We start from the raw sequence: 17147 nt of genomic DNA, 5'->3' as shown, positions 1-17147 counted from the left end.
TCAGGTCACCCTATGACTGTCCTGGTCATGTCTCCATCACTCACTTGCAGGGCAGGGCAAGGTAATTGAATTTATCTGATTTGGGTTGCCTATTGTGTCTCAAATCTGTCACAAATTTGATCTGTTGGTATGGAAAGCAAGTATCTTAGTGGATCTTAGTACGTATGGCTCAAGTAGAAAATGCATGAAAAAATCATCTACACTGGAATACTTATATTATGAATATATAAAATATGGCATTATTCTGTAGCATAAATGTTTTATTTGTGTAGATGAGTTTTCAGTTTTCAGCTTCCTCCTCCCATTAAATCTGACCCTTACATGCATATAAATTAGTTTAGCAAAATGTTTTGCATGCCTTCTTTTCTTTTAAGCACTACATTGTTCTTATAGTTTATGGTTATTGAAAGAGTACAAATTTAAACGATAAAAGGTCCTTGCAGCTCCATTTAGAGAATATTTGGTGCTTTACAAACACAGTAACGTAGGCAGAGATGGATGAAACAAAAAGAAAGTATAGGTGTCTAAAATATTCGGCCTTACCTTATCCATGCCATATAGAACTTCTCTCTATGTGGGTGGCACTTGCACAGAGCAGCATGCAATAATTAGGGATGCACCGAATCCTGGATTCGGTTCAGGATTTGGCTGCATCTGAGCTCTTTTTAGTAGGATTGAGATGTGGCCGACCCAAATTCGAACCCCGTAAATGGAAAGAATTGTCAATTTGTCAACTTCTGTTTTTTTCTGCTTGCGCATTGACAATTTTCACCCCATTTAAGTGTTGTGGTTTGGTATTTGGCCAAATCCATACCCAAGGGTTGGGGTATTCAGCTGAATCCAGAAATCCATAGCAGTAATGGAGCACTTTGGGACACTTTGCATGCAAGTTCTAATATGGCTATGTGTGTCTGAAGGGACAGTGGGAAGCTGGGAAAAAAATCAGGAGACCTGGACTATATGAAGCAACAAACTGGAGAGTAACAATTCCAGGAATTGATTCATTAATTTGTTTTCCATTAAAAGATATTTTATTAAATAAGAGGAAAAATGTAGCAAAAAATATTTGGGATTTGGGTGCCTCACTACTGAAATAAAAAAAAAAAAAAATACAAGCCGTAATTCAGCTTCCATTATCTCTCTTGCTCAGAGATGCTGCATGTGAGTTACAGAGCCCAGAAATCCTGTTCTGACATATTTGATGCTGGCCCAATGTGAATGAAGGGCTTTGATGCAGATAAAATGTACTGGATTTATTCAAAAGTTTACTCCCATAGCTTCGGTTAATTTAGAGCACATTTATATATGGAAATAGGGTGACTATGAAAAAAAAAAGAAAATCTCTACATTATGATGAACATTATTAATATTTAGTTCAGGTATAGGATCCGATATCCTGAAACCTGTTATCCAGAAAGTTCTAAATTACGGAATTGTCGTCTCCCATTGACTCCATTTTAATCAATAAACCAAATTTTTTTCTCTGTAATAATAAAACTTTTACTTTTACAGGTATAGGATCCCTTATCCAGAAACCCAATATCCAGAAAGCTCTGAATTACGGAATGGCTGTCTCTCATAGACTCCATTTTATCCAAATAATCCAAATTTTTAAAAAATGATTTCCTTTTTCTCTGTAATAATAAAACAGTACATTGTATTTGATCCCAACTAAGATATTATTAATCCTTATTGGAAGCAAAACCAGCCTATTGGGTTTATTTAATTTCTTAATGTTTAAATTAATTTCTAGTAGACTTAAGGCATGAAGACCCAAATTACGGAAAGATCAGTTATCCGTAAAACCCCAGGTCCCGAGCATTCTGGATAACAAGTCCCATACTTGTACTTGATCCAAACTAAGATATAATTAATCCTTATTGGAGGCGAAACCAGCCTATTGGGTTTATTTCACGTTTATATGATGTCCTAGACTTAAGTTATGAAGAAACAAGTTTACAGTTAAATGGAAAACCCCAGATCCCAAGCATTCCGGATAACAGTCCCAATACTCGTATTTAGTTTAGTATTGTTAACATAAGTGACAACAAAACCAGATAGAGTCATAGGATCTATTATCGAAAAATGCTCGGGCCTGGGGTTTTTCCAAGAGATCTTTCCATGATTCGGATAACTATACTTTAAGTTTGCCCAAAAAACTGTTGCTGCTGATTTGGATCAATGCATCTTAAATAGGATCAAGTAAAAGGTACTGGTTTATTATTACAGAAAAAGGGAAAACATTTTTAAAAATTTGAATTATTTGCTCAAAATGGACTCTATGGGAAACTACCCTTTTTGTAATTCAGAGTTTCCTGGAAAAACAGGTTTCCAAATAAGGGATTCAATACCTTATAATTTTGAAAAAGGTAGTTTTCTTACCAGATTTTATCACTTCCTTTTATTTGAAAGACTAACATGTTAACCATTTTTGTGAACGTTCCCTCACATACATTTAACACGCAGGTCATTCCGCTGTTTGTTAATTTACCATGCAGTGATGATTTGAAAGAGTAAAAGCAAACAGCCGCTTGCTCGACACAAAGAATCGATTAGCGGTCACCATCTGGATCACTTCTTAGAAACTGGCTGCCATATGTTTTGGCCAACATGACAAAACAAACTGTTTTATACTGTCACCACCTCCAGCTCTGTTTTATGTATTGTACCAGCTTTAATAGACTTATGAAATGGATTAGAGGCCGTTTCACTTGTGCCCTACTGCTAGATCGAAAAGAGGGGAGGGAGAAAAAGTGCAGGTTTCTAAATTGTAAACATGGCTTAGAACAGAAAACTTCTGATGGCTTAAAATAAAAGCAGCAGCGGAATTGCATTACTGCATATATTCAAATTATAAAGGCTTCCATTACAGTAATGGTTTAAACAAAGGGAAGCCTGACGAGCAGCCCCCATCTTCCTCTAAAAGCAGCAGGGGTCCTGGGTACTGTAGTTGAGAAAACAATGGAGGGGCGGAAGATGGAAATCAATGCTTAACTCTTTCCACTATAACTTAAGAATATAGAGTGTTAGTCTAATGATATGGATGGTAAAAACTGGTTGCCATTAACATGAATTTATACTTGGCTAGTTGACATCAGTTAAAAAGCAAAAGGGTTCATTTATACTGACTAAAGCGGAAACATTACCCCCACAATGCAGTTAGATTTGTCATCATTCCAGTGTAGTTACCACCCCTTTGCACTTTATGAATATCAGAGCCAACACATGGGTGGAACATGGACATTTACATGGATGCTTCTTACATGCGCCATTCAGTACGTTAGGAACAAAGGGAAGCCTATTCTAAGTGCCCATAAGGCACAAAACATGTAAGGCTACTTTTTTGGGATGTTTTCCTTTAAATGCATTCTATTTGTGACTGCATTAATTTTCATGTGAGTGTCCAGTTTGTGCCAGGCCATGGTTAAAGAAAAGAGATTTCCTGTATAAGCTCAAGGTCTGGGGCATGTGCACCTGAACCCTTGTTACTGTGATAAGTTAACCATTAATATTATCTCTGATAAAACACTGGATGCTTCTTTGAATGTAGTCACCAAAGGGTACGAGACAAATGTAGATATTAATTAAAGTGTTCCCTTATGGCCAAGTCATGTGCTTAAGCACAGGATAAATAATAGACACAGCTGTGAATTTAAAAAAAAAATACATTTTTGAATTTTTGCTAATTTATTTATTTTTTTACAAATTTGGTAAAAACTATAAAAATGTATGGCTTCAAAAGACAAAAAAAAAACAACTAGGATGCAGTAAAATCACATTCTACACATAGGGGAAGATTTACCTGGGGTCGAATATCGAGGGTTAATTAACCCTCGATATTCGACTGTCGAATGTAAATGCTTTAACGCAAATAGTTCAATCGAACGAAAAATCGTTTGATTTTAATTGATCGATCGAACGAACGATTTTTCATCGACCAATAGGCTAACATTGACTTCGGTAGGTTTTAGGTGGCGAACTAGGGGGTCGAAGTTTTTTTTAAAGAGACAGTACTTCGACTATGGAATGTTCGAATATTCAAACGATTTTTAGTTCGAAGTCGTAGTCGAAGGTCGAAAAAGCCAATTTGATGGTCGAAGTAGCCAAAAAAAACATTCAAAATTCAAAGTTTTTTTTTCTTCTATTCCCTCACCATTCATTTTCAATAAGTCTGCCCTATTTCACTTTAATCTCAAAAACTTGATTTGATAAGTAGTTTGAAATTTGAAAATAGAACTCCGACGTGAACTTGACAGCTTATAAATGCCACATTTTTAAATTCAAGTTTGATGTTTGTAAACTTGAATATATATATATATATATATATATATATATATATATATATATATATATATATTTGTAATTGATTGAATTATTTATTTAGTGGGGCATGATGGGGCATGCTGGTTATCTGAGCATTCTGGATAAACAATTAGATTCTCTTCCTATTTATATTTTTAGTCTTTTAATGCAGTAACAACCACATTACCTAAATGAAGTCCCATGCAAAGCCTTTCATTGAGAGTTTACCAAGGATACTGGAAGCTGAAGAGCAAAAGGCTGGCCAAACGTACTTCACCTATTTTTTATCTGCCCATACAGTAGAAGACTGACTCAAGCAAGAAAATGCAATAAACAAGCCGAAACAGAGACAAAAAAAATGTATATTCTCCGGTTTCCTTTAAATATGTACATTTTCATAAAGATTATATTAAAGAAACCATGCATGTTGCTGTTGGAAAAATAACATATCAGGTTCAAATGAAATTTAGGAATGTTAATCTCTTTTGCAGCTGCTATTTTTGTTTTATGGTATTTTTACAGCTGTTTTTAATTTCTTTTAAGGAATACTAAACCTTTAGGAGCATTCCCCTGAGAACAGCCACAGTACAGATAATTGGTTTCATTGCAATTCAGATTATGAACATCATTTTTCAGTTGTTACTTTCAAACTCCGCATACGGCAAAATCTGCAAGCTATTTTCTTCATTTCAGCTACCTCAAAAAGAGGAGAAAATTACACAAACAGCCTATTTACATTACTCAATTGTCTCTAAAAGTATTTACCAATATGAGATGCTTCTGTGCAGCATTTAAACGGCGCATAAGCAAGACAACAGCTATTACTTTGCATTAAAACACTTCAAATTAGGTAGGAAAGCGCTGGATGTGAAGGTTTAGATGTTATTTAAATCAATGCAAGGTAAATGAAGATCATTTTAAAAAGCCCCACGCAAGAAAGGTAAAAAAAAAAACAGCCATGTTAGAACCATGTAGAAATAGCATCAGCTTACTTGAGCACTGCAAGAACACACAAATAGTTACTGTGCAGGTTTTGCTATGTTTACTCTAAGAATAAGGCACCTGTTTAATTATTGAATCTCCTGCAAATGCTACAAATAAGGCAATGAAAAGGAAATTGACAACGAATGAGATAAGGACTCTACATATGCCCAAATGGCAACCATAGCCTCCCAAAAATGCCCTACCATGTACACTTTCATTAATTAACAACACATTAGTCTGTCCACCTTCTGACTGATGTTCATGATGAGCACTAATGATTTAAATGCCATGGATTGGCTGCAGCTCCACTGTCTGGGATGGGCTACACCCCACTATCAATGTACCTTCACCCTGAACATTCCAACAGAACAGATCTATTGGGTATTATAGGAGACAATATACAGTAATCCCTGAAGATTTCTACAGAACAAACCTATTTAGTATTATAGGAGACAATAAACAAAATCCCATAGTATTATAAAAATTATCAGTAGTTGCCTCGGGCTCCATGAACACTTGTGGTATTGTCCTTTAAGGCAGGTAAAAAAATATTTCTTTACGAGGGCTGTTGATATTGAGTGATATGATGTAAACCTATAAGATTACAGTGGCTTGGGTTCAGGAAACAACGTTTTAGGAAAAGTAGATTAAATATCACTAGTTCTTAAAGTACCTGAGTATTCTATTTTTTTGGGTTGTATTACCATTCTTACCAGACATAAATATCTTACAGACAAGTCATTTTATGTTCAAATATCTCCAGCATTATATAGGGTAATGTAATAACGATTGTAATGTTTGCTACTTGTTTAGTAACCAAAATCAACAATTTTGCAGCATTTTGGCAGTTTTTACAGTTATTAGATGAAAATAAAGACGTGTGATCTGGAGTTCTTTGAACAGGACCTTTACCTTGGCCTTGTTTCTAATATAGTTACATTTAACAAATTAGAGTTATGTAATAAAAGGCATTAAGTTTACCCAGGAACAATAACTCATAGCATCCAAGAACCAGGTAGCATTTATTGGTCACCTGTTTAAAAGCATACATCTTATTAGTTGCTATGGGGTAATGTTCCTGGATAATGATGGGCGAATAAATTCGGCAGGCATGGATTCACGGCAAATCGTCACGGTTCGCGAAACTGCAGCGAAAAATTTGCTGCGACAAAAATTTGTGCGTCAGAATTGCTGCAAGCATAAATTTGTTGGGTGTCAAAATTATGCGGACGTCCATTGATTTTAATGCATTTGTACAAAACAGTCGCGTTTATAAAAATTTGCACTCGTGTTAAAATTGTCGTACGTCAAATTTATTTTGACGCCTATTGACTTCAATGCATTTTGTGAATTTTTCAATGTTTCACAAATTTTGCAGTAAATTCGTGAATTTTTCAGCGAAGCAAAATGCCACAGATTGACTACTCCTAGGCAAACAGTGCCTTTAATTACATATAGGGGTAGGTACCTTGCCCTTTGTATATGTACCCATATACACACTAATTATAGTTATGGTTACTGTCATTGATTGCATACACAGTTTAACCATTTTGGTCATAGAAATCAACAATGGTTTCCTTTCCATATTCAAACACACAAGTCTATAGCAACAGGTATCTGCACTTGTACAAATAAGAATCCATGCTAGCAATGGAAGACCTTTGATTGAAAGGCAAGGAAAGAATCTGTTGCAGTGGTTTACTACCAAGGCTATTTTAGATAAAGCTCCCAATGGACATTGTGTGGGATTTTTTCAGTCTTCAGTAAAGCAGAATCACTACTATGTTTTGCAAATAAAAAATAATAATGAATAAACAAACTTACTCTCTTTCTGCAGTTAGGTGGGCCAAGAGTTGGTTCTGCTCTTTAATTTTTATACCTAGATTTTCATTCGCCAGCCTGTGCAAGAAAATATAAAAATGTTAGGTAACTCAAGCAACAAATGATACCTGAGAACAAAAAAAATAGAAGTAAAACTTTCCCAGGGCCAAAATGCAACAACAAAAAAAAATAAGAAGATGTTTTATATGAATAAGAGTGATTGAAATATAATTACGCCACAAAGAAAAACAATTTAAAATGAAAAATGTAAACATCAGCATTAACAATTCAAGTAAAATAAACAGATGCAGCAATTACTGCAACTCTAAAAATGCCTTTTAATGTTTGTATGCAACGGATAGCTTATCAAGGTCTGTAAAGAATAATGTGATCGGAGATAGATCATGAAGTATGAAGAATTAGGCGCCATTAAGAGCACAATGTCTCCAAAGCCCCCAAAAACCTTGTTGAAAATCACAACACCCCTATTTATGAAAATAAGTGGCCATTGTCAATCTGTGTTCTGTGGTTTTAATATATAAAGCAATCGATAGGATCAATGGCTCTGCAGTGGGGGAACTTCTACTCCAGTGTAGCCCTCAATTACAATACTGTAATATGTTTACATAGAAAAACAGAGCGTTGTTATAGATACATACAATGAAGCCATAAGTACAGTTTTAAATGTTGACATACAATTCAAGAATACAACTAAGGTCATCTTTGCAAGGTTTTATTTTATTGAAATGTTGTATTTCATTCTTAGTAAGCATAAAAGAAAAATCCCCCGTAAAATGGAAAAAATCATGCAGGCTCGAAACATTTGAAATGAAGTGCAATTAAAAAGCATCAGGTTTGCTGTTAAATTCTTTTACTATTTAAGAAGGTGAGCCACAAGATGTATATTTCAACTTTTTAATGTGTAACTATGTAAATAAATTGTCCTTTAGATCAGATGGAATTAGTTTTGTAGCGGAGATGAAACTTGATGTAAAAGTGACTCTTTCTCAAGCCCCTTTGGGCCATTGCTCCAGCCTTCATACTACATGTATAGGACCCGTTATCCAGAAACCTGTTATCCAGAAAGCCCCGAATTACAGAAAGGCCATCTCCCATAGACTCCAATATAATCAAATAATCCAAATTTTTAAAAATGAATTTCCTTTTTTTCTGTAATAATAAAACAGTACTTTGTACTTGATCCCAGCTAAGATACAGTTAATCCTTAATGGAAGCAAAACCCAACCTATTGGGTTTATTTAATGTTTACATGATGTTCTAGTAGACTTAAGGTATGAAGATCCAAATTACAAAAAGATCCATTATCCGGAAACCCCCAGGTCTCGAGCATTCTGCATAACAGGTTCCATACCTGTACTGGGGCACTTTAGTGAAGGTTATAGGACCTGTTATCCAGAATTCTTGGGACCTGGGGTTTTCCACATAATAAATCTTTCCCTAATTTGGATCTTCATACCTTAAGTCTACTAGAACATCATGTAAACATTAAATAAACCCAATAGGTTGGGTTTTGCTATTGCATCTAAAAATAGACTTCTGCATTATGTGTCACTGACTTCACTTCTTGCGAGAGCTAGGTCATAGAGGACGTGCTGAACTCAGTCAGCGTCTTTACCTCACCGATGATGATGCATTCTAGACCCATTATGGCAATAAACGTGTTAGCATCCATGAATTCAAAGACCTCTCGACCGGAATTATTTGTATATTAAAATTGCTCAGCTCAGTTCTCTCAAGTTTTTATTACTATAAGATATGTGGGTTTCACGATTGAATTTGAACTTTATACAATTGATTTTAATTTTATTTACAAATAAATACGGTTTTTAAAAAAAACGGTATTTTATTAAGTTTAAAAGATTTGCTGAGCAATTTTAATATACAAATAATTCTGGTAGAAAGGTCTGAATTCATGGATGCTAACACGTTTATTGGTATAATGGGTCCAGGATAGATCTGGTTACAATACAACGGATGTGGGGTGCATTGGTCTGGATCAAATCCTTCTTTTCTTTACCAATCTTCAATCTTTCGTCTATTCTAAGGGGCCGTGGGTTTGTGGCTTTTTAGGGTTACTTAGCCTCTTCCAACTACTAGGACAAGTTAAATACCAAGGCTACAGCCCCGGTTACCCTGTCCTGCCTTAACTTTGTGGTGTCCCAGGTTTTAGAAACAAAACAGGAAGTTAGATTGCGGGACAACTCCACCATCTATTTTCACCTAACTTCTATGAATTCTATTTTATGGATTGTGACCACATGACCTTTTAACCCACACCCAATTCTGGTCATTTTTTTATAGTCCTTCCTTTTTTAATTAGTTAAATCAATTACCAAGTCTTTTTTCATAATATTTATTGCACTGCACTTTATTGAAAATATTAATTTGAAAACCAATTTTTTAACACCGATTGATCATCCTAGCTTGGTTATATAATTTTAACTAATGAATTTATGTATGTATTGAGTTAATTTATGGATGAATTGGTGGAGTGATATAAATTTTAAGCTATATACGAATGAATTCATTATATTTATTACTATAAGCTATTGAGGCTGATTTACCTCTCAGCACATATTTGCACAAGTACTTTATTTAATAAATGCACAGCACTTTATTTCTTTATTAATAATTCAATTTATGAACTACTTGGCTTTTAATTAATTGTGCAACAATTTTATTAACTTGGTATTGATATAGGAATAGCTATTTGGTGGGGTTTCTTTTTCTAAATCTATTTTCTTAATCATTTATATCTGACCTCGTCAGACCTCTACCTATAGCTAAGTTCAAAAAGTTATATATATATATATATATATATATATATATATATATATATAAAAAATTTATTGCAAAGGTCTAACGTTTCGACCTCATCAGAGGTCTTTGAAAAAGACCTCTGATGAGGTCGAAACGTTAGACCTTTGCAATAAATTTTTTATAATTTTCATAAGTCCTGTGAGTGCGGATCTTATTTGTGCATGTGGAGATCGAAACTATTGATACTGCACCCAGGCATTTGCAACTATTTATCGAGAGTGCTGGCTTTTTGGAGGACTATATATATATATATATATATATATATATATATATATATATATATATATATATATATATATATATATATATATATATAAGGGTATACACTTTTTTGCTTGTTCCTTTCTAAATCTTCATTATCATGCTTACTTTGAATGGAGACATAACAAATTACTTAGCAGAAATTTTGGGAGCTTCATAAACTGGGTGCACAAATTCTTATTTTTCTTCTATTTCAAACTTTTCCTGCTGCATTGTTACATAGTTAAATTGGGTTGAAAAAAGACAGTCCATTAAGTTCAACCCCTCCAAATGAAAACCCAACATCCATACACACACCCCTCCCTACTTTCACACAAATTCTATATACCCATACCTATACTAACTATAGAATTTAGTAGCACAATAGCCTTTGATATTATGTCTGTCCAAAAAATCATCCAAGCCATTCTTAAAGGCATTAACTGAATCAGCCATCACAACATCACCCGGCAGTGCATTCCACAACCTCACTGTCCCGACTGTGCAGAACCCCCTAAATGAAAGTTCTTTTCTTCTAGTCTAAATGGGTGGCCTCTAGTACGGTGATCCTCTTTATGGGTAAAAAGGTCCCCTGCTATTTGTCTATAATGTCCTCTAATGTACTTGTAAAGTGTAATCATGTCCCCTCGCAAACGCCTTTTTTACAGAGAAAACAAACCCAACCTTGATAGTCTACCCTCATAATTTAAGTCTTCCCTCCCTCTAACCAGTTTAGTTGCACGTCTCTGCACTCTCTCCAGCTCATTTATATCCCTCTTAAGGACTGGAGTCCAAAACTGGACTGCATACTCCAGATGAGGCCTCACCAGGGACCTATAAAGAGGCATAATTATGTTTTCATCTCTTGAGTTAATGCCCTTTTTTATGCAAGACAGAACTTTATTTGCTTTAGTAGCCACAGATTGACACTGCCCAGAATTAGACAACGTGTTATCTACAAAACAAGATACTTCTCATTTAAGGAGACTCCCAACACACTGGCATTTAGTGTATAACTTGCATTTATATTATTTTTGCCAAAGTGCATAACCTTGCATTTATCAACATTGAACCTCATTTTTCAGTTTGCTGCCCAGTTTCCCAACTTAGGCAAATCAGTCTGCAAAGTGGCAGCATCCTGCATGGAACCTATAGTTCTGCACAATTTAGTATCATCTGCAAAAATAGAAACAGTACTTTCAATGCCCACCTCCAGGTCATTAATAAACAAGTTGAAAAGCAAGAGACCTAGTACAGAGCCCTGTGGTACTTCACTAACAACACTGGTCCAATTAGAAAATGTTCCATTTACCACCACTCTTTGTAGTCTATCTTTTAGCCAGTTCTCTATCCAGGTACAAATACTATGTTCCAGGCCAACATTCCATAATTTAACCAGTAAACCTTTTGTGTGGCACTGTATCAAATGCTTTAGCAAAGTCTAAGTAAATCACATCCACTGCCATCCCAAAATCTAGGTCCCTGCTTAACTTCTTCTGGCACACACTCATATTATTATGATTTGCTATAAAGTCCAGTATCTTATCCTTTATTAACCATTCGAAAAGCTTTCCTACCACTGACGTCAGCCTAACTGGCCTATAGTTTTGAGGCATGGTCAAGGATTTGGTAGGGGACTGCTGCGGACTGTTGACCCTGTCCTTTCTTGCATAGTAGACCCCTATTATGATCCAATCAATGGCCCAGAGGCCAAACAATTGGATCAGCCCAATTTCCTAGCACATCAGTGGAAAATGTAGGCAAAGGTCAACTCTTTTAGTAAGCTAATTGAATGAGAAATTCTTCCTATGTATGGCTGGGTTAATAGTGCCATCCAAACACTCGGATATTTCTATGTACACAATTCCTAATTAATGCATTAGTTGATGTTTTTATCACTTCTTTCATGTTTTTTGTGTTTTTAGCATTTTCACACCCTAGTTTTGTATTTACCATAACTTGGATTTCTAACAACAAACAGAATAAAGGTATTTTTTATGCATGGCGCTGGCCCTGCATTTGTCCTGAGGTTATTAAATAAGAAATTGGCACTGAATTAATAATACCTTGTGTTCTGGGGCATTGTTTATGAAACTGGCTCTACACATATCCTGCAAGGCGTTCTAGGAGGAATTTTACACAAAATTGCCACTGCATTTAGCCTGCCATGTGTTCTGAATTATAATAAATTCAACTGGCCCTAGGGTGCCTGGAGGTTTAAATAACTGCATACCACATGCCATCATGATCATCAGGAGAATGAAGCAAGCCTCTGTGCTGTCTAGAGACATCCAGAAAGACCCTGCAGCTGATTATAGTTTATATCAAGACTGGCTGAGCTCTAATTTGACTCTAAACTGAAATACCAACAAAGACAATTAAGAATTATGCCAGTTTGACACTGCTTTCTTGACAACAATCTGACATTAATAGAAAAATATTGTCAGGTAACATGAGTAGAAAGTAGCGGTGAACCACAACCCCCCCCCCTCAACAAATGTAATATGCGCACAAAAATAATAGTATAATAGACATGTACTGTCTAGCTGTACTTCTACACAATTAGGTGCCAAAGAATGGTACAAGGTCAAGCAAGTGTGGGATTTGTGTGAGTGTTCAGTTCTACTATTAGTGTCAGACTGTGCTGGAGAACCTGCAGGAGAACTAAATATACAGTATATGGCCTACTCTCTAGAGCAGGGATCCCCAACCTTTTGAACCCGTGAGCAACATTCAGAAGTAAAAGGAGTTGGGGAGCAACGCTAGCATAAAAAATGTTCTTGGGGTGCCAAATAAGGGCTTTGATTGGCCATTTAGTAGCCCCTATGTGGATTGTCAACCTACATTGAGGCTCTGTTTGGCAGTAAACCTGGTTTTTATACAACCAAAACTTTCCTCCAAGCCTGGAATTCAAGAAATAAGCACCTCCTTTGAGGACACTGGGAGCAACATCCAAGGGGTTGGAGAGCAACATGTTGCTCGCGAGCTACTGGTTGGGGATCACTGCAAGGATCCATAACCTATTTTTCCATAAGCCACTTTCAAATATAAGTTGGAGAGCAACACATGCATGCAGAAAGTTCCTGTGGATACCAAATATGGACTGTGATTGGCTATTTGGTAGCCCCTATGTGGACTGACAGTCTACAAGTCTGTTTGGCAGTACTCCTGGGGTTTATGCAGCAAAAACTTGCATCCAAGCCAGGAATTCAAAAATAAGCACCTGCTTTGAAGCCACTGTGAGCAACATCAAATGGGTTTGTGAGCAACATGTAGCTCATAAGCTACTGGTTGAGGATGGGTTATGTGCCTATTTAAAATTGGTAGGAGGTGGTTGTGGTATCACCTTAGGAAGGAGCATGCCCCCGAAACATAGTTTGATTAATTGTGACATCGTTAAACATGAGGGACTAGTTCCTATTGCAATTGCCATGGAGTGCCAATACCTTTTTCCCTTTGCATATAAGTATTGCCTGCTTACTAACGAGGAACAGGAGTAGAATGAAGTCCGATAAAGATATAGTGGCTGCTTGAACAATGTGCATAACCATTAATATATAAATCAGTGCACTAGAAATATTTGCAATATGAGTGTGCAGCCGTTGAATCTATATTGGACTTAATAAGAACACTGAACCAAGCAAACTTCTTGCATAGCTTATTTGTTCCGCTGACAGTGTGCAGTCTGGCCCACCAGCAGGAAATAGAGCAGAAAGGGAATATATATAGTGAATAAAGTACCCCCTTTTGTAAAATATAGGGATATTATAAGTTACCGAGGAGTTTCATGACCATATAAAAACACGAGGCCGAAGGCCGAGTGTTTTTATACAGGTCATGGAACTCTGAGGTAACTTCTAATATCCTCATATTTTACAACTGGGGGTACTTTATTTATTATAATACACAAATTTCAATGAGTCATGTGACAAAAATGACATCAGAACTCACCGTTTATAACTGATGACATCAGAACTCACCGTTTATAAGGATATAATTTACAGGATATTCATGGCTTTTGTGTATTATATGTCGATAAGAATAGATGGCATCTTCTTTTTAAACTGCTGCAGTTTCCTTAATGCTCAGGCTGGAACAACAGTTTAATATCTCTTCTATATATGCATTTTAAATACAATTATACTTTTTATTTCAAGCTCATTCTTTGCTGACATTAAATTAAATTGGATACTTAATTTTTGCCGTCGTTCCATTCCACATTTAAGGTTTATTAGGACACACTTCAAAGTGAAACATTAAATGTATTTAAATTACCTTGGGAAGTGTTTGCAAGATATCCCTTTGGAAATAATTTGAATCATTGTGTTGAAGGTTGTGTATTAGCTTTGTAGATTATTATTGTTGATGAATAATTTGCTTCATAGTAATTATTTGCAGTTTTTCATTTATATTTCTAGAAAAATAGATCTGAACCTTGTCCAAACAAATGAATACCAAAGTTTAGGCAATGTCACACCAACAGCACACCACCTATCATGTTAAAGGAATAGTAACAATAGTAGTAACGTGTATTAAAGTAATTAATATATGATGTACTGTGATAATGAAATAATTTCAAGCTGAAAAAGGAGAAAAGGCACAGTATTACTAAATCCTAAAAGGCAATGCTGTATGCTAAATACTTAACTTATTGTACCAGCAGAGAGTTTCAGCAGCCCTTTAACAGAAAGAATTCATGCCTTCAAAGATGTTTACAGGAGGCTGCCATGTTGGATCTTTTGAGTGGCAGCACATGCTCAGTATGTTCTGGAAGCTAAAATGACTGATTATTTAATTCAAATGTAGAATGCAGTGGTCTTGGGGTTGTGATGTAAAATGAATCTGAATTAATTAATAATTAGCTTTGTATATTGTGAGTCAGTCCCCAAGATACGAAGCAGCTCAGAGCATATGATGTGAATCAATAGAATGCAATATGAGATTTACTGTGGGCATATTCTGAGGCAAAGATCTTGATTGCCAAAGGTATGTGGTTACCTTGGGTTAGTAAAAAAAAAAAATGTAGTAAAAAATGTTCAAAGCAGAATGTGTAGCATTTCTAGCCTACTTTTTTGTTGGGTGATCCCAAAAGCAGCACAAAACCCTAAGCAATCTGTTGCAAAAATATAAATTTTTTTAATGCCAAGTACCTTTGTGTAGGGATTCCACCATGATGTTTTACGCATTTATTAACTACAAGTGATTGTGAAAATTATAACTGGTTATGAATTTAATTGCATTAAACTTTGACTTGATCCCAAAGAGTCTACATAATGGCATCCATTACCGTGAAAGATATCCAACACACAATTCACTAAGCAAGTACATGAAAAAGTATGTATTTCCTAGAACACCTTAATGTTGTATGGCATCATTCTGACACATCAACCAATGTTTCTTTTTTAGGTTTACACATTTAGTTTCAGTTGTACAGATACATTAACAACTTCATCTCTTGGGGTGGAAGAAAGCTTGTAAAATGACACGTTTTGCCAAATATCTTTCAAAGCCTACAGAAACAAGCCTGATTTAATGTTATGTTAAATTAAACATGCTAATTTCTTATCAAAACTTAACTCGAGGGAAGAAAAGAATCTGTTCTTGAATCTGTAGTAAATGCCATAGTGCACAATAAATATTTGAGTTGGAAGCAAACGTGAAGCAATTGAAAGGGGGAAAAAAAATCCACCAACGAGGGAGTATGTCAGGACTTTGTGTAAATAGCAAAATTCGACATCCTTCAAGCTTAACATTCAGAGCAAAATATCAGTGTATTAATTAACAAATCTTTACTGAAGGATTAGTCCGAATTGGGTCTCAAGAAAGCTTATTTTATACTATTCTTCCAGGGAAATAGCAATGTTATGATGTATGAGTCTTTCTTTTGGGATGTCCTGGTAGAATTGTTTCTAAATGTAATGAATGATATTGTACAATTTTTTTAGCTTTGGAAGAATATTCAGCTTACTGCATGTCAATGATATCTCCCAAAAGAATAGCAAATCGCTGGTTATGTATTTCTTTCTATAGTCATGGTGCTGTTTTACTACTTTATCACCCCAGGCTTGTAGACCTTTGCCACCAATGTTACAATTTATTTTGCCTCCAAGATATAAATGTGTTCCTACAATGTTAAACTTTCTCAAATCATTTTGGGGCATTGCTCATGAGAACTGTTCTGGGGAACATGTGCCTTGTACCCTGGTTGGTGCAATGCTCATGGGAAAGCTTAAAGGATTTGAAGGCTTCACCATTATATCAGTACTGTGCTGAGATTTCTCAGTCCACTTTAGTAGTCTGCCTTTATATGTGTTTGTATTGTTAATGTATAGTGAAGGGCTCTGCTGACATCTTTTCAGCTCCATGGGATCTATTATCTGGGAACCATTTAAGGCCATCTCCCATAGACGAAAAAATACAACCATTTTAGGAATTTTAGATTAACTTTCCCTTGCCGATCCTCGCACAGTCTCTCAGCTGCAGTCAGAAATTGTTCAGAAATTATATATGGATCAGTGCTTATGGCAACAGAGAAAAAATCAAAAAACAAATTATACTGCAGTAAAGTTACATATTGTGGCAACACCCGGTGTCAGGATCTATTTTTATGTGTAGTTCACCTTTAAACCTTCCACTCTTAATGGTGACATGAACGATTCCTTTACATCCAATCTTTTTCCAACACTATATGGCCAAATTGCCTACTTACAAGACGATAATGTGATATAATGCCCATAGTATTAGCAGATCTCCGTTCCCTTCTGGGTTGGCTCACATGCTCCAATTTGGAAAATATAAATTCAGGATAGTGTATTACTGTTTATTTAAAAAAGATTTTCAAAAAAAATGTAACACTCACTTTTGTTCGAAGTAAATCACACATGTAGGGGCCGATTCACTAACTTCGAGTGAAGGATTCGAAGTTAAAAAACTTCGGATTTCGAAGTGTTTTTTGGGCT

At 35.6% G+C, this 17147-nt stretch overlaps 1 protein-coding gene across 3 annotated transcripts in view; it reads right to left on the bottom strand.

Moving 5' to 3' along the window:
• The window catches only part of LOC108719304 (polyamine-modulated factor 1-binding protein 1), a 322584-nt gene that overhangs the window by 27053 nt on the left and 278384 nt on the right, over positions 1-17147 (bottom strand). For all 3 annotated transcript variants that reach the window (XM_018268087.2, XM_018268088.2, XM_018268086.2), the window contains one exon: positions 7111-7185. In XM_018268087.2, the coding sequence (XP_018123576.1) occupies positions 7111-7185 (75 nt within the window). The remainder of the gene's footprint in view (positions 1-7110; positions 7186-17147) is intronic.

Source organism: Xenopus laevis, chromosome 6L (assembly GCF_017654675.1).
Source record: "Xenopus laevis strain J_2021 chromosome 6L, Xenopus_laevis_v10.1, whole genome shotgun sequence".
NCBI lineage: Eukaryota > Metazoa > Chordata > Amphibia > Anura > Pipidae > Xenopus > Xenopus laevis.
This window is presented reverse-complemented; position numbering and strand designations above follow the sequence as displayed.